This window comes from Oreochromis aureus, linkage group 11, assembly GCF_013358895.1.
Source record: "Oreochromis aureus strain Israel breed Guangdong linkage group 11, ZZ_aureus, whole genome shotgun sequence".
In the NCBI taxonomy this organism is placed as follows: Eukaryota; Metazoa; Chordata; class Actinopteri; order Cichliformes; family Cichlidae; genus Oreochromis; species Oreochromis aureus.
The window spans coordinates 12195631-12218448 of NC_052952.1; the positions used below are offsets into that span (position 1 = coordinate 12195631).

The window sequence follows — 22818 nt, forward strand, 5'->3', positions numbered from 1 at the left end:
AAAAAACAAGAAGCCGCGGGCAGGAAGGCCGCCTTCTGTGACGCATGGCTCACGCTACGGTACGCCATTTGTGTCTAGCATCAAAAAGCGCGGACAGTGGAAATAAGCATATAACAAGCGGTAAGTTCAACTAGTATTTCACTGTACTGACATCTATATACTCGTGTTGGCTTTTTTTAAACGATTGCGTACTCTCTTGATTGTTATAAAGTACTGTTCCTGCAGCATAGAACACAGTTTCCGAGGTCGACGTTAGCCTCCTTTTTGGGCCTCTGTGCTGCCGTCGTTTTCCAAGCCTAGGACCTACGTAGACCCGCCTTATCTCCGTTCCGATTGGATGTTTCTGCCGATGTTGAAGTTTAATTGGATGCGTTGTGCGTATATCAGAAGACTGTTGGAGAACATGTTGCTAGTTAGCAAGTTAGCAGCGGTATTAAGAAGTGGGGCTATAACGTTTCAGTCTTCTGAGTGTTTAAGAGTATATATCATTAAAGCGATTAAATCAGCGGCATAGCAACATTTAGGACTGTGGCACTGGCTGTCTCTTTGTTCGCTGCAGTTTTTATTTTGTTTTATAAAACATTTGTGGCTAACTTTACCAGTACTTCAAGCTAGCACTGACGCCCAGTGGTTAAACTGCGTTATATATCGACACATATAAAATTGGCAGTTTTTTGTTTTGTTGTTGTTTTTTTTAAGTGGGCATTCAAGCAGAGTTATGCTCTGAAAGTAGTAACGAACTTGTTCAGGAGACGGACCGCTGTCCGCCTTCATTAGTTGCAGACACAACACCGACAGAATTCTGCTGTTATAGTGAACTCACTGTTTGCGAGCCTTTATAGTTCACTTTGAGCCTATATGGACAGTCTTTACCTGGTGATACTTCAGTTAATCCTGTAATCGTATGCTACCAAAATAAACGGTAGGTGGTGGTAGTGAGCACACCTAGGATATTCTCAAAGTTGGACACTTAGTCTCACTGGATGTCCTGTATATTTAAATATGATTGGGTCCAAACCCCTGAGATCTGTGTTATGGCCCCTTAAAAACAATATTTAAGGGTATTAAACTGTATTATACACTCACAATTAGCGTTGTTACACATGAAGAAAGTGCGATTCACCAAACAAATATCCCATCAGCTCACCCACAAATACATGGAATAATAATTTGTGTGCATTATAATTCTTTCCACAGAAAAACATTTGATTACGTCAAAATTGTGATTCTTAAAATTTCATTTTAATGCATGGTCGAATTTAATAACGTTGTAGCCTCTTTGTAGGTTTTTGTTTTTTGCCTGTATATTTGGTTATGTTTTTATATTTGCAGCACATTTGCAGTGTCTTTACTGTTAAATTAGTAAAATTGTTTTCTAAATTTTCATGTAATTAAAGTTGTGACGTGTTGAGCTCTCAGAGCTGCTGTGTAGGCAATGTCCATCCATGGTGAATCCATGGATGGACATTCCCTATCCAGGGAATCCATGGTGAAGGTATCAAAGAAAAGTAATGAGCACAAAAGTGCTAAATTTAAACTTAAATATAACATAATTACAATGGAATTGATGAAAGTAGACTGCATTGTGAATACTTAAAATTAAGCACACTCTTACTGCTTCCATAGAAATTAAGAAGGTAAGCCTCTGTTAGATGCTGCTAATTAAATGACCTTGATTAACTGATCATTAGCAAGTGTGAGCACCTTAGAAAAACATACGTTTTGTCAGTTTTTTAGTCTGGAGCCTTTAGCTGTGTGGTAAAACAATGCCAAGGAGTGGATGTCCTAGAAAATTCACCCCATGGTCAGACTAAAGCACTAAAGCTGGGCTCAAACTGTGTCATGCAACAGGACCATGATCCCAAGCACAACAGGAAATCTACGAGAGAATGGCTGAATAAGAAAAGAATGGAAGTGTTTCAATGACCCAAAGTCAACACCTCAGCCTTATGGAAATGCTGTGGGGATCACTAATAAAGCTGTGCATTAACAAAGGCCTCCAAAAACCTCAGTGAATTGAAATTTCTCTACAGTGATGTGAGAGACTGATAAAGTCACACAGAAAATCTTTACTTTAAGTTATTGCTGCTAAAAGTGGATCATTGGGGGTACTTAGTTTTTCCACAAGATCGAATAGTGACTACTTTATTTTTATATAGTTCCTGTGAATATCATATGTCCTCAATTTGTTTGTGGGTCTAATGAAAAAGCTTCACATTTTAATTCATTGCCTATATGAGAAGAAAGTAGACTGGAAAAACACAAAATGGGAGAGGATTTGAGCGTGCCACTGAACCCGAGATACATTATTTACAAACAAAATTACACAAAAAAGGACGAGATTGAAATGTTTAATGATTAGTATTGACAGAAACCTTTTTGGTCAGATGAAGTCCAGCTTGTTTGCCAAGGAACTGATGGGGACAGGTTTATTAGAGTTAACTAACTAAACAAAACGTACATGTGAAAAACATTTTATTTAATTAAAATAAAGATAAAAACTAGATTTTGAAAAAAATAACAAATGATTTTGTGAACTTCGAAAACCAAAATGAAAGAAAATGAAATATTCTAAGTTTTGGTAATTGTTAGTTTGGTGAAATATTTTATTACAACTTGCCTGATGAGTTAAAGATGTTAAAACATTCTATGTTTTTATTGCAATACCTGTACTAATTTTCCTAAATATTGCCTCAGACACATGCCCTCCATACAGTAATAATTAAAATGACTAAAACATACGCTGAAACTAATGGAAAATAAACCAAAAGAAGCATTTTCAAATAATAAAAACTAAAGTGAAAAAATAAAATCTGGAAACTAACTGACACTAAACGAAACATGTCATTGTAGTCTGTCTAACTTGTATGTACAGAAGTTCAATCAAAAATAATCCAGTTATTTAAAGAGCATACAATATTGGAGTAAATGGGGTAACAAAAGCAAATGAAATACACTGCAAATACAGACACATCAAGTAAATAAAGTTCAAGGAACAATACTTGATTTGCAGTCCATGCATCTGTGTTGGCCATTCTGGTACATTTTTTTATTATATTTGTCACACAAAGGGTTTGAATTCCAACAGAACTTAAATAAGCAGCAGCCAATTTTCATGCTGGATGTCTTTAACTAACAGTGTCTGTTTGGAAGCACTAGATGGCAACATTTACTTGTGCTTGGTCCAAGAATGCTGCAGAAGGAATACTTTTCAAAAGCTTGTTGTTAGCTGTAGTTTGTCTCCCTGCGCTTAACTTTTTACTATTTTTTTTATTTAGCATACACCAAAGTGTATTTCAGACAAATAAAGACATCTTCCATCTTTCCCCCTCTTCCAGGATTCTGACCCAGCTCTGATGATAGCGATCAGCTTCACTGTTGTGTGTAATCATAACAGGATATGATATGGATGAAACAGTGATATCAGGAGAGGAAGCCATTGAGGAGAAAGTGGCTGAAAATGACATCAGTGGGCAAGTGCATACAGATGATGTGGAAATGGAGGAAACTGCAGGAGACTCGCCCAGTGCTGCTGAGCTCGATGAAGCAGATGAAGAAGTCACTGAAAGACCAAGTCCGAATTCTGCACCTAAAGACGGCGACAACCTCTGCACAGTTTGTGGCTTCTCAGCCAAATGCCCGAGATCACTGAAGATCCACTTTGCACGAAAGCACGGAAAGATGTCTGACAAAGCTGCAAAGCCTTTGGAGAAAAGTGCAAATATCTCTAATGTGAGTCCTGCTGAAATCCAGCAGGAGGCAGACATGGAGGCAGAAAGCGGCGCTGAGGTTAAACAGGAACAAGATTCTGATCATGATGAACTGAGATCAGTCGCAAGTGACAATGGCACGAACATGAAGAATGTAACTGAAAAGCAAAGTGTATTAGACAAACAGCAGGTAGAGCAAGAAGGAACAATCCCTACACAAGAGAGAAGAGTGAGCAAGCGAACCCCAAAACCCAAGATTATTCATTCCTGCAACTACTGTGGGCAAGAGTTTAGGGACAAGGCTCCCCTAGATGTTCACATCCAGAGATACCACACCAAAGACACCCCGTATACATGTGAGTATATCCTGTTCTCCACAGTTCTAAGCCCTTAGCATTACATGTGAATTAAGCATTGGGTTAATATAATATGTGTAATAGGTACTAGAATAAAAAATGTGCCTGTCTTTTTTTTTCTTTTTCATTTTTATTGCTGTCGTTGAAGAAGACTTTAAACAATTGTATCTCTGAACTGTCTTTCAGTTGATGCTGATGAAAGCATAGATGACAGGGAGGAGGCTGTGGATCCTGGCAGTAGCGTGAAGGCTACTTCACCACGACTGACACCCAAACGCACCCTCAGCAGGTTCCAGCTGAAGTGTGCAAACTGTGATTTTAGGGTCAGCACAGCTACGCTGCTGGAGAACCATGCTCGTGTCAAACACCTTGACCAGGACTGGTACCGTTGCAAATTGTGCAACTTTCTTTCTGCCACATCTGAGTGGATGGATTCTCACCTGTCCTCAGATAGCCACATGCAGCAGCAGCAGAAAGAAAGCAAGAGCTCAAAATCTGAAGTATATGTCGACAGGGTAAGCAGAGATGGTGCTGGAGATGGTGCTGTTATGGATGACGTAGCTCAGATGCCCGGGGGAGAAGGGATAGATACGTTGACAGGAGGAGAACAGGAAACCGACGAGGCAGCTGAGGCTGCCAAAGCCGTGTTAGCTGAGGAGGAAGAGTTAGAGCTGGGACCTCCCAGTAAGAAAAGAGGAAGACCAAAGCAAGGCTCCACAACCACATGTGGATACTGTGGCCTGGTGGTGTCCAACGCCACCAACCTCAGTGTTCATGTTCGCCGTAAACACAGCAAAGATTATGGCTACAGCTGCACTCTGTGCAACTACAGCTGTGTGACCAAAGGAGACATGGATCGTCACTGTTTAACAAAGAAGCATGTTAGACGTGCACAAGAATGCACAAGTAAGAACCCAATCACAAATCACATAAGTACATCAATTCAGGAAACCAAGGAGCCGAATACCACCGTAGAGACCACCGGCACAGAAGAAGAATCTGACGATACAGCTTCCAAAGAACATGGTGGAGACGAGCAAACTCAGCCAGAGGCAAACCAGAAAAAAAGTAAATATGACTCTGTCAATGCCTGCAGCCTCTGTGATTTTGTTGCTCAATCTATTCCGTCCCTCCATCTTCACGTCAAGAGAAAACACACCAGAGATTTTGAGTATGTCTGTTTAGCGTGCAGCTACTATGCTGTAACAAGCAGGGAAATGTCCCGCCATGCCAGCACAGAGAAACACAAGCAGAAAAGTCAGAAATACCTGGAACAAAAAGGGAGCGAAGGACAAAGAGTCTTAGCACTCCCACTAAAGTTGAATGATATCACGGAGCTTCCTGCGGCAAATTCTAACCCTGAATGTGAATCTGTGAGTCCCGCAGAAGTGTCTGAATCCTGTCCCATAGACAGTCAATCTATGGAAGGCCAGAATACACCTGTCACCACAGAGCTGGTTAATGATGTGCTTGTAGGTGGAGATGAGAAGCAAGCAAATGCAATTACATCTCCTGCTTGTGGTGAACCAGAGATGACCATTGAAGCGACTGAGCTAACAGCAGATTCTGAAGCCCAGCAGGATGAAGAATGTCAGCTTTCAGTCTCTGAGTTGGCACAGCCAGAGAGCCAGGAACAAGAGGGTAAACAAGCAGATGAGGAACATTTAAAGGTAGACGTTATGACTAGAGACACACAAATGTCCAAAGCCCTTCCCTTTGATGCCTGTATTGTATCTGTGAAGTTCCTAGCTGAGCAGGAGCAGGCTGCACAGGAAGGTCTGTCTCTGGAAGGTGAAGCCACCATGATATGTTTGACTGGAGGATCACCAGTGACCTCTGGCTTAGTGTCTCCCAGCTCCGCATACATCAAGAAGCTCAAACCCAAGGAAGCAAAGGTGAGGGAGGAAACCAAAGGAAGCAACTCTCGCATACGCTGCGAGGACTGTGGATTCATGGCGGATGGCATCAGCGGCCTCAACGTCCACATCTCGATGAAGCATCCTTCCAAGGAGAGGCATTTCCACTGTTTGGTCTGCGGCAAGTCCTTCTACACCGAGAGCAACCTGCACCAGCACCTGACCAGCGCTGCCCACCTTCGCAACGAGCAGAACAGTGTGGAGGAGCTGCCCGAAGGGGGCGCAAGCTTCAAGTGCGTCAAGTGCACAGATCGATTTGAATCAGAGCAGGATCTGTTTTATCACATCAAGGAGAAACACGAGGAGCTCCTGAGGGAGGTCAACAAGTATGTGCTGGAGGACACGGAACAGATCAACCGCGAACGGGAGGAGAACCAGGGCAACGTGTGTAAATACTGTGGCAAGGTGTGCAAGAGCAGCAACTCTATGGCCTTCCTGGCACACATTCGCACTCACACCGGTACGTACGCTTGCTTTCTTGAACGGTTCCTTCTCCCTCTTTTTTGGAACTTGTTCCCATACAGTGAATATGCATCAATGCAGTATGTTTGTTTTTCTGTATAAAAGCAAGCCACAGCTATGATTCTTCTTTTTTACTTGCGCTATTAAAAACAAGGGCACATTAATGAGGCACCTACAGCCCACAGTGAGTTTGTTAAAACATTACATGACAACATAGTTTTAGGAAAGTGCTCATAATCCTTTGTAAACCTCATCTTTACTGCAAATATTGAAATTATTAACTTGGTAATACATATTTTAAATGCTTGGCATTGCAATTTATCCATTTATTTCCGCTTAGAAAGCTGCTTGTGATTAAAAAAGTGAAAATGTATCATATATACACATACACTTTATTAACAATTGCACTTCCCAGTTGTTACACAAATGACTAAACCTTCTGTAAGTGATACAGATTGGCTTGGTGGTTATTATCAGATTCAGTCCAGAAATTGCAAAAGGAAAGAAAAGCTGCCATTGTGTAGCTCCTCAGCTATTAGGCGTTTGTTTTAGGTCCCAAAGTATGGGGCGCCTCTTCTTTTGGCAGTTCAAGCTAATGTTAGAGCTACTATCTACTTCAGCCAGGTAATAGCTGTTTCAGTAGAGGTGAAGGTAAAGACTGATTGAGCTTCAGACCAGCAGGAGAGACGCTAATGGACCCCAGATTGGGATTCCCTGAGCAACGCTTGGTCAGAGACATGTGCGACTCATAATTGATGTGTCCATTACTAGGACTCAGTTGTAATTATAGTCAATAAGTCTCTGTAAATGTGTTAAAGCTTAGGCTAAAAGCATTGGAGGTCCAAAGAGAGGTGGGCTAATAATTTAAAATAATCAATGCAGACGTATTCAAAGCCTTTAATTTCCCTCGTGTCTGTACGTCCATGTTTGTGCGCTCGTATGCCTGGTGAATGTGTGTATATGTCAGCCTTCATGGCTAGCTGATTATCCTCAATCCATTAAGATTTATCTTGTCATTTATAATGCAAAGCAGGCCTGCGTTGGTCAGGGCTTCGGCTGGGAAATGTCCGGCAGGTTAAGAACATGGGGCGCTCCATTACTTTTCCCTGACCATGTGTATTAATTGCTTTTAAAATCAACTTAATGCAGGAACGAGATGTGAGGGCGCCATCAATAAATGCCCCTCTCTGCCTCCTATGGTCCATCCCCCTTTCAGCCGAAACTTTAATGGGACTTTAATTGAAGTCCATGCTCTGTGCTTACCATGTGTGTGTATGATTGTGCCCTTGTGTTTCTGTGTGTGTGTATGTAAATGTGTGTTGAAGAGAAGATAAAAACAGGATGGTTTGATATCCTGTAAAAGTGGATGGTTTGTGTGGGGATTGTAGTTTTGCTACGTACCGCTTTTGTAGTAAACACAGAAATGATACTTCCAGTATGTCTTATCTAAGTACATACTGTGTGGTGTACTTCATAATGTAGGCTAAAACGATTGTGTAGTAAATACTGTTCAATTAGTGAAACTGCAGTACTGGAATTTTACAGACAAGAAAACATCCTTTCTGTTTTGCTCTGGTGTGTATGCCAGTCACCTTGTGTGCCAAAGTCGTATTTTTCACAGCTTAGACCAAACTGCTTAAAGCTGTAAGAATTAGAGGTTAAAATCTTGATGATTAATGTTGAGCTTCCACTTTCTTCTTATTAATGGTTAGTCTATACGTATTCATAATTTCACCCTCTGTCATAATTCTTGAGTTTTGAGGGCACTTACTTAGTGTTACTTAAGAAAATGAAAGCTTTGACACTGAGGTCCCAACTGAAGGCTTTGAGTCAAGGGCACATTTCAGGGTTTCAAATGATCACTACTTCATTTTTATTATTATTATTATTATGTCTTAGGTTTACCTATTTTTATTCAGTAGAGTTGTTTTCTTGTTTATGAGACTACATCTCCACTTTCCTTAATGCTGTCTTGTTTCCAGAAAGCACCCATTTCACTTCATTTTGACGACATATGTCAGTTGTTATTATTGCTAAGTTCCCTCATTACAGTGAATTATTCACCTTTTTATGTGCTGGTCATTTATTCTGGGAGTTTGTTTGTGGGGCCGACTGCGGAGCAGCACGGTGGGGGTCTGCCAGTTTCTGAGCTGGGAGCACGTCCAGATCCTTTTAATTAAGACCTAGTTTTTATTCACTTGATTAATCAGAGAAATCAGGAGACTGCAGTGGGAGGCTGCACACAGATTTGTCAATTTGTCCCTTTAAGGAATCGCATACACATGCTCGCATTTTGCCAATGAGGGCGCAGCTAGAATTTGCATTTTGAGGTAAATTGGTCACTTTTTCACTGGAGTGAGCTGTCTGACCTCAGACCGAGCCTTAGAGCAATGATAACACATGTTGTCCACGCTTGCTAGTATGCAGGATGTAATTTGTGTTTGTAGCAATAGCCAGGAATAAAAATGATAGGTGCTCCACTGGTCTGCTGTATAGTTTTAAGTTTAAACACTTTAGCGATGGTTTAACCCGTACTGGCTTTTGATACAAACAATTCTAGTGTCTTTAAATCCTTACAGATGATTTTTTGTCTTTTAGCATTAAGTTAAAAAGCAATTGACTCTTGTATTTTATAAGCATCACAGTGTATTTTATTTCTAGCCTGTTTTGGTAGCCAAGAATACCCAGAAAGGTTACATAAAGGCTGCTTTTGACTGCTCCATTATTGACGAGAGGTTGCTACAGTGCGTAGATTCTCACGTTTGATTTGGTGCCCTTCCTGACGGAATTTGTGTCTCATCCGAGAATTGAACCGTTTACTTCTTAAGCAAATCCCTACACATTAAACCACTCCATGCAACACAAAAAAACAAACCAAAAAAAGGTCCCAAAGAGAAGGTTTTGGTTTTTTTTTTAAGGATAAAAGATGAGATGCTGATTTATCAGAATAGATGAGATATATCTGAATAGATGAGATGCTGATTTATCAGCATTAAACTAATCAGCGAATTAAATTTTGGCAAATAAAAAGTTGAAAGCTGGAGGAAAGCAGAGAGCAGACCAATGCAACACTGAAGTATTTACAGCTTTGGATTTAATTGCTCATTTTCCATGCCAATGCGTCGTGCTGCAGGACCCACCTTGCGGTGGAGGGATTGGGGGGAAAAAAAGTGTACAGTGGGATGCTTATTCAAACCTCTACACACCATCACCATCCACCCATGAGGTGGTACCATATGCTGCTCTATAGACCTTAAATCCAGAGGGAGAAAGACAACATTTTTAGCACTATAGAAACACAAATGTGAACGCTGGTGATTATGAAGAAAAGACGTTTATGATGACTCTAAACTTTTCCCTTGAAAGGGTAGAGTGAAGGAAGCGAACTGGAGTAGTTCAGACAGAAATGAAGGCCTTCTCGGGAGTTTTAGTCTGAAGTTATCTTTTAGGATATTTCAGACCTATAATGGAAGGTAGTTGATTTGTGAAAAAAAATCAGTAAGGCAGAATAGAAATGTTCTTTATCTTCTTTTTGTTTATTTTTGCCTTCTTGGTTATTCATGGGATGTGGTTTTACATTTTGTTCAGGAGGAAATCCCAGTTTGCTTTTACCCTAAATACTTACTTGATTTTTGGAAATGTTATACCTGGTTGAATAGAGTGTTTTTTGTGAGACTGATAAATTACTAGCATGTGTGTGTTTTTTCCCATTAAGCTGAGTTTATTCAGTGTGAAGTTTAAGTATATATGTCTGATAATGTCACAAGGTTTCTTTTGACTTACAGGCTTGAGTCCTTTTAATAGGAAGTGGGGGCTATAGGGGCAGCGTTACGCACTGGATGTCTAAAGAATGGTGGTATGGAGTTGCATGATGGGAAATTAAATGTAATTTTGGATCCTGGGCCATATTAAGAGGCAGAATCTTTCGACTGTGTTGCCTCAGTGTTTTAGTTTCAGTTCTTTAGTGTGTCCGGTGTCTGTTTCTGAACCTTCTAGAGTGTAATGCTGAACTCCCATAGTGCTTCTTTTAATAAAGCCACATATTTTAAAGATTTGTTGTTTTTTTGCATGTTCACAGTTGCCATCAGACTTTTATGCGTGGTGCTTTTCTCTTCCTATCCTCCCCCTCTTGCATTCTGTTAAAGTATGTGTTTCACACTTTGGTGCTGACAGGAACAGGTGAAAATTTTCCTCTAAAGAATCATGTTTAATATTCATGTGACTTGTGGCACCGCATTAACCATGTTCCAATCCACCCACTGTAATGCAGAGTAAATCTCTTTTTGCAGGCTAAAACAAGTAAAAACAAGGCAACAGATTAAAATAAACTTTGACTGAACACCCGCAAGACTGTTCACAGATGAAACCGCAGTATTGAAACTGGAGAATTGTGGAAGTGGAAGCAAAATGTGTTTATTTGTATGAAATTATCAGCTATTATTCTTTTCCTCTAAACATGAAAGTTAAAGCCAAGGCTGTGACAGGGGTGTGCATCATGTGCAAGACGTGTGTGTGTGTGTGTGTGTGTGTGTGTGTGTGTGTGTGTGTGTGTGTGTGTGTGTGTGTGTGTGTGTGTGTGTGTGTGCGCGCGCGTGCGTGAGCACGTAGTGAAACATTGCAAGAGGTTCCTCTCTCCTCTCAGGAAATTAATTAGTCATTCCCTGTCTCATCTGGGATGTGCAGGAGCCACATCGCCCCTATGTGGATGGCAATATTAATTTAACATGACACTGCATTGATGGTCAATTTCAGTTTCACGGAGGCTGTTTAAGTGGAGTGGTGGAGTATTAATGTGATAAGATGTGAGAACTGAGGGACGTTACATCGCTCTCCTTTCTGCCATGTTTCATACTCAGCCAGCCATCTGGACAAATCAGCTCCCCACACGCCTCTCTCTCTCTCTCTCTCTCTCTCTCTCTCTCACCTCAACTTTAGGTTGCATATGACTGTGTGTGTGTGTGTGTGTGTGTGTGTGTGTGTGTGTGTGTGTGTGTGTGTGTGTGTGTGTGTGTGTGTGTGCGTGAGTGACTGAGTGAGTGAGAAGGGGGAAGAATGATTGTCTCTCCTTCTGTTTGTCCACGGGTGATTATTGTTTATGAATATAATGTGTGTGTGTCTGCAAGCGCATGCAAAGGTGTGAGGTGGGGCTCTGAATCTAGATGCAGGTAGGTGTAGGTGTGACGGTGGGTGTGGTGTGAGTGTGTGCATCTGTCTTTTTTTATGGGTGTTGCTGAGTTTGTTTTGTAATCTTTTTTTTCTTCTTCTTTTAATTAATTGTGTGTGTGTGTGTGTGTGTGTGTGTGTGTGTGTGTGTGTGTGTGTGTGTGTGTGAGAGAGAAAGTGTCACTTTATTAAGGTGTGAAGGGTAGAGTTTTGGACAGAGATATTTGTTTTTTGCCTTTATTTGCTCTTGTTTTTATGCTGTGGTGATTTGTGTGTGTGTGTGTGTGTGTGTGTGTGTGTGTGTGTGTGTGTGTGTGTGTGTGTGTGTGTGTGTGTGTGTGTGTATACTATGGGGACATGTGAAATGAAGAGGTTGTCTTTGCCCATGTGTTGACCCACCCCCACTCCCCGTCCCTTGTGTTTATGGGCCTTGTTAGCACAGGCCTGCCTTTCAATCTTCGTTACCGGCATAAAATTCAATGTGTCGTACTTCCAGCTCACAGCAAGTGAACCGTGTATGAACGAATTAGTAATCTACACAAAGTGCTTAATCAAATCAGCGGCTGCCCCTGGAATAAATATTGTACAACGTCTTGGGATATTCAGCGGGAGAGGCTGAGGGTTTGCTCAAAGATGCATACGTGGATATTACACCAGGCTGCCACTTATATTGGAGTGTCGTACTGTGTCGTGCCGCTGTTGAACAAAATATTCATGTTACTTACTAATTATAGCTTGAATCTTTGAAGAAATGTAAACTTTTATGCATTTTTTGTGTTCTATATTTAAAATTTGAGATGGTGTAGCATGTCCAACATTCTTTTTTTCCTTCTCTTTGAGCTGGTAGATGTGAGTGCATCACAGAGATAGTACAGGCATTGGCCCTCACCCTCGCTCTGCTCTTAAATGATGAATAGCAGGAAGAAGCTTTGCCACTCTCTCAAATGCTACCCCGCCCTCAGGACTTATTAATGACAATAATTAGGGAGAAACCTCCCTGCGAAGCCCGCCAGAGTGATTAGCGCTTTAATGATGGAATGGGCGGTAGTGAGCGCACACAGAATTGATTTACGTATTCGCCCTGACCTTTGGAATCCAATTTACGCATCCACAGGCAAAGGAAGAGTAGGTAAGAGATGAAGGAGAGTGACAAGGATAGATAGAGAGTGAAAGAAGAGCTGCTTGGCACTTGGAGTGTGACTGTAGTTTTTATGGGGGCTGGAGTAAGGGCATCTGTTTCTATAATTCTGAAGTCATTTCGTAGCTGTGAAGTAGATTGAAGCCCTAGCACAGAACTAATAACAGTCCTCCCCGCCTGGCATTGAAAAATGATCCGTAATGTAAAATCAGATTTCTGCCCAGCGCTTATGCAGTCGTGTTTTATTAAAATTGCCGTTTCTTTCAAACATAATATTATTGTTGCATGTGATTTCTCCGTGCTGTGTTTTGCAGGGTCTAAGCCCTTCATGTGCAAGATCTGCAACTTTGCAACCGCTCAGCTGGGAGACGCCAGGAACCACGTGAAGAGACATCTCGGCATGCGAGAGTACAAATGTGACATATGCGGGTGAGTTACTCGGAGTGTGCAGTTCTTGAGGGAAACAATTCCCAGAGTCGAGGGGGGTCAAACAAATTTGGAGCGAAGGATGATCCGACCATTACAGCTCTGACCATTTACAAGAAAAAGTCAAGTAATAACATAAAATCTACGAGTCAGGGAATGTGTTTGTTTTAGTGTTACATCTAATGACTCTCACCTGAGGATTAAATTGCAAATCAATAACAAAGTATTTAGTCACTTGTCTCACATTTGATTGGATGCAAATTTCTAATAGAGATATTTCACAGTTTGCTGAAAAGCTGCCGTCGTTTTCACGTTGAAGCTCGAAATTGAGACAAGCGTTTGGTTTGCTCCTCCCGTTGAGTGTGGCCTGCTGATTATCTATTGTACAGCCCACTTTAAATTGCATTTGTCTCAGGCTAATTCATAATTCAAACCCGTTTAACCCTGCCTGGTCATAATAAGAGACGTGGCACGGGTTTGCTTCATTTGCTAATGTGATGCAGACAGCTTTTTATACTTATCTGTCACACACGTCCACAGATTGTGATTAGTTTGCCTTTTGAGAACATTGCTGTCCATTTGATGCCCTAATGTTCTGTTTAAAAACCCAAATCCATATGCTGCTATTTAATAAGACAGTAAACTGAGCAATGTAAAGGCATTCACTATTTACAAAAAAATGGCAGCGGTGCAAAATAACCGAAACAAGGTGAAGGCAGTTTTCTTGTATTTATTTCTTGTACTGGATGCTATGTGGTGGTCTTGTGACGCTCATAGTGGCAACAACACCAAAAGACAAAACAAAACAAAAAACACCTGAAAATCTGAGCAGCGATGTCTTCTTATTCCAGAAATATTGGCTCAAGTTACTCAAAAATATGGCAAATTCTGCTTTTTTTTTTCAGCACTTTTGGGTACAAATAATTTTCTTTCAGCCAAGCTACACCCTCCAACCACAGGAAGAATGGTACCTAATGTTACAGCTTGGCTGAGGGTGGCCAGCTTTATGTTTGCATCCTGTCATGTTCGGCCTTTTCAAAGCGGTAGATGCATGCTTTGATAACATTATTATCTTTAATAAATGGTTAAAAATGAATGGATTAATAAATGGTAAATAATGTTTAATTAATCTTGAATTTAGTTCAACAATGGCAGGATTATTAGTATTTACTGATTGGTTAAAAGGTGTTTAATAAACCATTAACAAGCATTAACTGGGTGTTTAATGTAAAGTTGAAACTGATGTTCAAAAGTCTTTGTATATGGTTGATAAAGTCTGTGTAATGAATATTTAAACTTTAATTAATTTTTACAGATAACTTTATACTTAATCAAATAATGCAAAACTAGGAAATCTAGAAGGCTATGAGCTTTGAGACTGTGGTTGGTGTCCTGTGTCTTTCACTGTTTTTAGAAAACGTTTAGTTTTAATTTAGTATTTATTAGTTTCAGTGTTAGTTAAATTACTATTATGTTAAATTTTATTATTGGGGTCATATAAATGGATGCAAGATTTAGGTAAATCCATACAGGTATTACAATAAAAACACAGAACCTTTTGAAAGCAATTCACTCACAGTCTTATAGACATCCAGACTGTCAACATAGCTGTCTATCAGTGCCTCATATGTCATAAAAACTTTACTAAACAAACAAATAATAAAACTTCCTCTGATTTATTTTTTTTCGTTCTGGTTTTTATGACCCCTCAGCTGTAAAAGGCTGTTGGGGTATTGTCATCATCCCGCTGGACAGGCAGCTTGGACACCTAGGTTTGTAAATGTGATAACTCGAGAACAAAGTGATGTAGGAGCTTCAAATTGATACCATAGTGTATCTAATTAAATCTTGGATGAGTTCAAATCTCATAGGTCAAGTTTTCTGAAAATCCTGTGAAATCGATTACTCAAGAAGGAAGCCACTTAGGATTTTCAAATTGATACCAAAGGTGTGTCTATTAGGAGGCTGAAAGGCAGCACTGGTGGTTGCCAGTATTTTTAGTTAGTTCACAAAGTCTTTTCAGAAAATGAAAGAAACATGCATTTTTCTATGTTGCAACAACTTCTACTAAACGGCAGCATTTGGTGCCCTCAGACTCAGGACACAGTTACAGATCAGCAATAAAAACTTGAAATCATGGTCAGCAACAATATTTGGGTCTAATATGGCATTTTACACAATGCTTAGTTGGTTGTAAGAGGCCTAAGCACATCCCCCACCACCAAAACCAGCCTGATCCTTTGGTACAAAGCAGGATGAATCCATGCTTTTGCTTCTCCTCTGACCTCTGACATAAACAAGGCATTTTCTCTTGTGCCCCCCCCCCCCCCGTTTCTTTTTTTCTTTTGGACTATTCCCTGTTAAAGTCCCAGTAGATCAGACGTTTCTAAAATATTCAGACCAGACAACCACATCACTGTCAAACCCACTTAAGTCACCTTTCTTCTTCATTCTGATGCTTGGCTTGAACTCCAGCAGGCTGTCTTGACCATGTCTATAAACCTAATTTTACTGAGTTGCTGCTGATTAGGCATAAACGAACAGTTGAACAGATGTACCTAATAAAATGGCCAGTGTGTAAATAATATGAACATAAATCATACTATAGTAATGATTATTTAACGTGAATCATTTTAATTAATTATTCATTATCGTTAGTAATTCTAATTAATGTTATAATTACTAAATATAATGTTAGTTATAACTTCAGGTTTGTCAAGATTGTTAAATATTGTTTTATAATTATAAACTTTAGTTTGCAATAACTAAAATTATATATCTTATCAGTTTACCATTTATTAATCATGTTATTATAAAGTGTTACATCCCTCTGTTTTGTGATATGGTTGCCAGGTGTAGTTTGGCAAAAAGAAAATGGTTTCTACATCAAACTTTTCACACCAAGGTTTGCAGATTTATTTAATTTTTGTGAGTAGCTGGGTCTTGATTTCTGGAAAGCAACATTAGGGCTGGGTTCAAATGTATTCTGTTGTCACTTTGAGCACCACCAGGCAAGCGCCGTTTGCTTCTATTATACAGGACAGGCTGAAAAAGAAATTAATAACACATATATTTCATTTTGGTGCGTACCATCCCTTAACATGTGAATCCACTTACTCCAGTGTTTCCCAGTCCTTAAAAGACAATTGTATTGCTGCTTTTTAACTATCCATTTATTTCGCCTTCTCTTCTGTACAAATAATCCTAATTGGAAGTTTATGTAGGTAACCACCAGCCCACAAATACCCAGTAGTGCAAGAGTACAGTTATTATTGCACTACCGTCTACCCCCTACATGTAGACCATATGTTGCGCTCAGCTCCTTTCATTCCCGTGGTAGACCTCCTCATTGCCGTGCCATGTTCAGATGGACGTGTTAAGCTGTTTAACATGCAGACGGGGAATACAATAAATTGTGGGATTTCCGGCTTTGTTCCCGTCGAGCTTCTGCGGCTGCACGTTCGCTAAGATGAAGACATATGCAGCGTTATTAGTTTCTCCCTCTGTGTGATTCTGTATAAACCGTTCCGTTTAGTTCAGTCACAGGCCGACTTTTTTTTGTTGTTGTTGTTGTTCTTCTAAAGCCGAGCGGAGCAAATGTGTTTATTTGCTCCCGCTGATGTTCGCAAACATATTACAGCAGGAGCAAACAAGCTTTGGTTTAAACACAGCTTCTCCTTTAATGAGAGGAAAGTCTCATGTTTCACAAGCCCTCCAGCTGAAAAACCCTCCTCTCTCCCAAGTGCTGCAAATGTGCTGCGCTTTGACCAAGTGTCTGACTTTACATACACACACACCCATGCACGCGCACGATAAAGCATACACATATACGTACAGAACGGTTCTCCAATATGCCTTTAAATGGAACTACTAAATACGGCCTCTGGTTTCACAAATCATGCAGATGGAGGAGCTATGTGCTGCCAGTGCCAGCCACTGGTGACAAATCGGCCCCTGTGTGTGCTTTCAGTACTGACTGATCACCGGGCCATCCCTCGTCTTGACTAAAGAGCAGCAAACACAAAGAAACCCACAGACACACCCTCATTAAGGCCAGAGCCATACATTCACATAACCTGCTCCCCCTTCCCAAACTTTTCACATTTCATGATATGTCCTTTAATCTGGATCCAAAGCACGCTACTAATGGATGACTGTGTTTCAGGTGTAATGTGTAATGTGATTACCCGTTTTGTTTCGGGTGACCTAGAAAAAGTGAGATTATAGCGCGATTAAGCTCTGCTTTCTCGACGAGCCAACTTTTTTGATTAACCAAATACGTTAGTTTAGGGGGGAATTTTTTTATTTTTTGTGTCTTTCGTGTGGTTGTGTTATCGCAGTTTATCATGTCAATTAACGCAACACTCAGTTAGGGTCCTGTTTTTCTTTTACTATCTATCTAATTCTAGTTGTATCAGTTTATTTTACACTTGCATCCATGTGGCACAGATTCCTGAGTTAGGTTTATTGCCATTTTGTTTAAGCTCAGCACATTGTTCTTGGGCTTTTTCTTTCCTTACAAAAAAACAAACAAAAAACCCCTCTCTTTCCTCCTCACTCACATCGATTGCTGCGCTTCCTTGTTAAACTTTCAGACTGGAACGTTTACCCCAGCTCTGACTCTGTGATCGAGTGGACGTGCTGCACCTCGGCTGTCCACCTCACTTTAGCTTCAACTCGCCTGCCGCCGCTTTCTTTTCCGAAGCGGGGGTGGGGCAGGGAAGTTGTTGATAGTTAAAGATCATATTGTTGTGGCATTTAATTAACAAATGCAAATGCGAGGCCAAGACAGATTGGAACCCTTGACCATGCTGCCAGTCAAACCTGAGTGTGCTGGTCAGTGCCGCGCTCATCATCCCGACCACTTTATAGGCTTTCTGCCTCGCCAGTTCTTCTGCCCTCCCCACATCTGTTTGTCTGCTCATATAAACAGATTTTTTTATTTTTATTTTAAAGACCCATCTGTATAAACTTTGCTATAAAGATCTCTTAAGGTGTTTAAAAAAAAAAAAAAAAAAAAAAAAAAGCAGAAAAGCACATATTTGCTATTAGCATGAGAGATAAGATTTCTCATATTTAATTGGTTAAAAAAAACCTCGGAGCATGCAAGATGGCAGATTGTTGCATTTCCTCCTGGCATGTTTTGTCCACATTGGGGCTTGGCCACTTAATGAGCTTCCTCCTCCTCCTCCTCCTCTCCTCCATCATCTAACAGAAAGGCCGTGGATTCAGCATTTTCACCCTCCCGCTCTCTTGTCCTCCCCAAAGATGCAATGGAGATCCAATGCTGTTGTAGGTGTTAAATTATGCATAAACAGTCTAAATGCTTTGAGGCATTGGTTTAATATCTCAGCCCAGGCCTTAGAAGTATTAACACCATCATGGACATGGATTGTCCTCTTGTGGACTGCAGTTTTATGATCGTGGGTCATAAGCTGCCTGTTTGCTAGTGTCACTTCAGGAATTTGACCCCCCCCAAAAAAGAAAAAGTTTCTTTCTTGCAACACAAAAAGTTTACAGCACGCTTAAAGTTTGTCTTCACTGTAGAGGAGGCTGGATTGTGTTTCTCCCTCCCTCCCCTCCAGTTTTCTTGACTTAGCGTTGGAGTATATATAGTCATGTTTTCATGTCGGGTGTTTGCGTGTGTGTGTGTGTGTGTCTGTGTGATTTGACTGTTAACAGGATGGGGTTGGCTCATGTCAGGGTTTTTATGTCCCCCCTGTCTTGTGAGATTGTCTGGTCTGTTCCCAGAATAGCCCATCAGTTCCGCCCTGCGTGGCTCATCCGCTGTAATGTGCCTTAATGCCCGGGCCTGTATGAGTAGTGTGAGGCCTGGCAGTGACAGTGGAGGAGCATCTTAGCTTGCTGCTTATCCAGAGAAAGCCGTCACTTAACTCAGCCCCTCTATTGTCTATCCACACCCCTCTCCTTCTCCCCTGAAGTGATTCTCTATAATCCTCAAACAGATTCTGGTTAGAACTCCCTGAGAACTATTTTTATGTTTTTTTTTTTTCCTTCTTCTCCATTTAAACATTAATGGTTGTTGCAGATGAAGGGAAGGATCCCTATGAGGATGATTATAATGTCACTCCGCTGATCTCCCGCCGCCCTGAAATAATTGTACATCATCGCTTCATAACGTGTCACGGGGACACGTTGGTGGCGTGCAATTAAAACCGGAGAATATAATACACCAAATTACTGCCTGTCAGGCCTACGAACAACACGCTCGGTATTTGAGTTACACTTAATCATCACGTACATTAGCGATTTTGCTAAGATCCCTCCACCCCAGCCCCTCCGCCCGTACAGCAAGGGCGTGAAGCACGCTGCTCCTCGCAGGCTGCTGAGGGATTGTGTTGTGTGATAAAACAGCTCCAGGATAGCTATGTATTTGTGTTAGAGTTAGACCTTTTCAAAACTCATTGTGCCCTTAATGATTTAGACCAAGAGTGTGCACCGCATGTTGGCAGGAACTGTAAGCAGGAATTTTGAATTTATTAGCACAGAACAATAAGCCTTTAGTGTTTGCATATTTCATTGGCTTCGTTTGCAGCCTTCAGATGCTTGTAAATATGCAACTCGATGCACTTTAAGTAAGAGAATTAGAAAAATAAAGCATGAACATCTGAAAGCACATTACTAATCTTTTTTTTTTGTATTTGAATGTGCTTCATTAATATTAGTGTCACACCTAGAAGCTAGTGTACTGACCTTGACCCTCCAGTAGATCCATGAACATCTGCGTGGATAAAGCGACAGCCACATATTCATATATCTGTTTTATGTATTCCTTATCTCAATTCCTATGACCTACTTACTTGATGAATCTGCTAAGATTTCTGCTCATCATGCACGGAGCCTGGCACTTGCTCCCATCAGGAAGATGTACTGCTGTTTACCGCTCCGGACACTTTAGTGTCTCACTCTGGGAACACGGTCCTTGTCAGTCAGTGTAGACCCCTCCACCAAAATAAACACATTTTGCTCTGATGCATTTAACTAAATTTAGTGTGCCATTATCGGAAATGAAATAAGTAACGCTAAAGGTCATTTGGAAAATAATGCAGAAAGTCTGGTCTGGAAAGGTTAAGTATGTGACGGAGCTGTTCTGATGATAACGAGGCCTGCGTATGGCTCGGAGAGCTCTGCGTTCTGGTTTGACTCGACACTCCGCGATCGCTCTTTATGACCGAGACAGCTTTACAGCCCGTTACCCCCCATAACACGATAAAGCGCAGCATAATGGATTGGATGTGTTTAGTAGCCTTGGGCTGATGTTTGTAAAATTAATGTTTTTTGCAATAGAAACACACTCTTGCGCAGGCACATGTGCACACACAGAAAAAAAAAAGAAAAGAGCAGGAGGGAGAGCAAAATGTAGACAGCGTCGATGCATCAGTATAAATCCACCGGTGTACAGCTTCACACTTTTTCTAGTGAACTGTCAGATTCCTACTTCCTTGCTAGTGACGTGTCCTCACAGGTATCTCCGAGGTGAGGTGCCAACAGGCGTGCAGCTTCATCAGTTGGTTTTGTGTGGTGGAGCCTCACGCTCAGCAGAAAGGCAACAAATGCTATTAAATTTTCACTTCAAATTAACACGAGTGCAGTTGCTCACGGAAGACAAAGTCTGTTTTCTCGGTTAGTCTCACGTTGGCGAAAGGATGCTTTTGAAGAGTTCGGATTGGGACCCCACTCAGCATCTCTGAGCGCGAGAGACAAAGAGAGAAATCTCTGTCAGCATATCAGTCCTATTAGGTTTTAATAACAATCTCATATTCTTTAGCGGGTCCACAACAGGGGCCTCGGGGCTTCATAATCAAACCATTTCCCTTTAATCAAACGCAAACCAAAACAAACATTGGGCTCAGACACTTAAACGGCAACATCAGTAGTTAAGCTAAGCAGCCAGCACAGCACATAAGCGTATGATTGTGAGTTATACAACTCTTGAGGACCGGCTAAGTTAAGAGGCGCATGCAGCTTCTTTCCTAAAACATTAAACTTGTTGTGGTCTCAGCCCTTTCTCAGTTTTTTTCTTCTTCTTTTTTTTCATCACTTTGTTTTTGCTAAATCTTAACTTGCAGGGCAAAAATGAAGAGAAGTAGACTAACTTTGGTCTCACAAGACCCCTTTCATGGTAGCGTTTTTTACACTTTTAATTTACCTTCTAAAGAGCGATAGCAGCAAACAGACGCTCTGTTAGTTAGGAAGCACGAGCACGATAAGTTTTAATCCTTTCGCCACAAACTGGGACAAAGGAGGTTCAAACTTTATCCTGAAAAGTTGATAAATTATTCAAAAAAAATGTTGCTGAACAATCCATTCTATAGAGCTAATCATGTCATAGGTATATTGTAGGAGGAGGGGAAAAATAGAGAGAAGGAAGTTAATGAGTGATTAACAACAGCAATTAAAAGATGAAGAGGAAGGCAGATGAAAAAAGGGGTGTAATTAAAATATCAGTCCTCTCATTGTCAGAAGTGCGAGTGTCATCCATTGTGCACTTATTAAAAAGCTGGGTGGAGGAGGAGGGGGGGAAAGGAGCGAACGGGCGCTTAATTCCAGGAGCCCAAAGTGTCTGGTAATCTGCCCGTGGATGGAGCTGGAAAAGGCTGTAACTCATGTTTAAGTGTTGGGGCCGTGTCATTGCAGGTTCACAGTCATGCATTTCTGTGTTGACACCCATCGGGGCAGGGGATATTTGGCAGTCAGGAGTAATTTAACTTAATTAATGGGATGCATATTTGATGGAGGAATAAAATATCCCAGCTCAGCAAAGTGGAAAAGGGGAAAGATTTAGTGGGAGTTAAAGGTGGAGGGGAGAGTAATTTGTGCATTCAGTTACCGGCTGCTTGAGAGACGGAGAGAGAGAGAGAGCAAAGGAGAGAAGGAGGAGAGAGAGGGAGAGAGGGAGAGAGGGAGCGTGCGTCAAGGCTGATAAAGATGGCAAGTGGGAGAGAGGAGGAAGCGGAGGGGAGGATGAGAGATGAATGGTTGACACAAAGCTGAGCTGATGTGTAGAGGGGAATGGGCTGTCCCTCCATTGAGAGGGCCATCAGACTGACAAAGCTTGATTTAATTGATATCCGGACTGAGCCTTTCTCAGCGCAAACAGACACATTATGCTGGTTTGCAAACTTGTGGCAGAGCTGCCGACTGCCAAAGGCCTTTTTAATATTCATGAGGGGGCTTTTAAGGGTGTTCGGCAACGCTCTCCTTTTCCTCCGCTGCCGCTCGCTTTCCCAACACGTCTTTACTACCGTCACGCGCACACTTTACCTTCCACTCACTCACAAGGTAGTGACGCGACACGCTGGTTCTCCTAGACAAACCGGTGGCCTGACGAAAAGCCGTCACGCTGCTCTTAATCTCCCCTGGCACTTTTTAATTGACTTCCTGTAGGTATAGATTATTTTCATGGCGAGTCCGCCACCAAGATGTTTGATACCGTCCCGGAGACTGGCATCTGGGATGTTTGTAGCTCACCGAGGATGACGCCGCTATCTCTGTCTCTGTCTCTCTTTTTTCCTCTCCTTCTTCTCATCCGTCTCTCTCGCTCTCTCTGCATGTGATGGCCAGACTTATTGAGGGAACAGGGGAGACGTAAAATGCAATCAGTCATTGCCATCATCATAATTGAA

The 22818-nt window shown here is 41.3% G+C and overlaps 1 protein-coding gene across 2 annotated transcripts in view; it reads left to right on the forward strand.

The window, feature by feature from the left end:
* The window catches only part of znf407 (zinc finger protein 407), a 152754-nt gene continuing 129936 nt past the window's right edge, over window positions 1-22818 (forward strand). Inside the window, exons 1-4 of one of the 2 annotated variants that reach the window (XM_031748177.2) lie at window positions 1-120; window positions 3339-4066; window positions 4253-6442; window positions 13060-13174. In XM_031748177.2, coding sequence (XP_031604037.2) covers window positions 3406-4066; window positions 4253-6442; window positions 13060-13174 — 2966 coding nt within the window. In that variant the 5' untranslated portion in view covers window positions 1-120; window positions 3339-3405. Of the gene's footprint in view, window positions 121-412; window positions 923-3338; window positions 4067-4252; window positions 6443-13059; window positions 13175-22818 lie in introns of those variants that run through there. The other variant, XM_039619990.1, reaches the window with a different exon arrangement.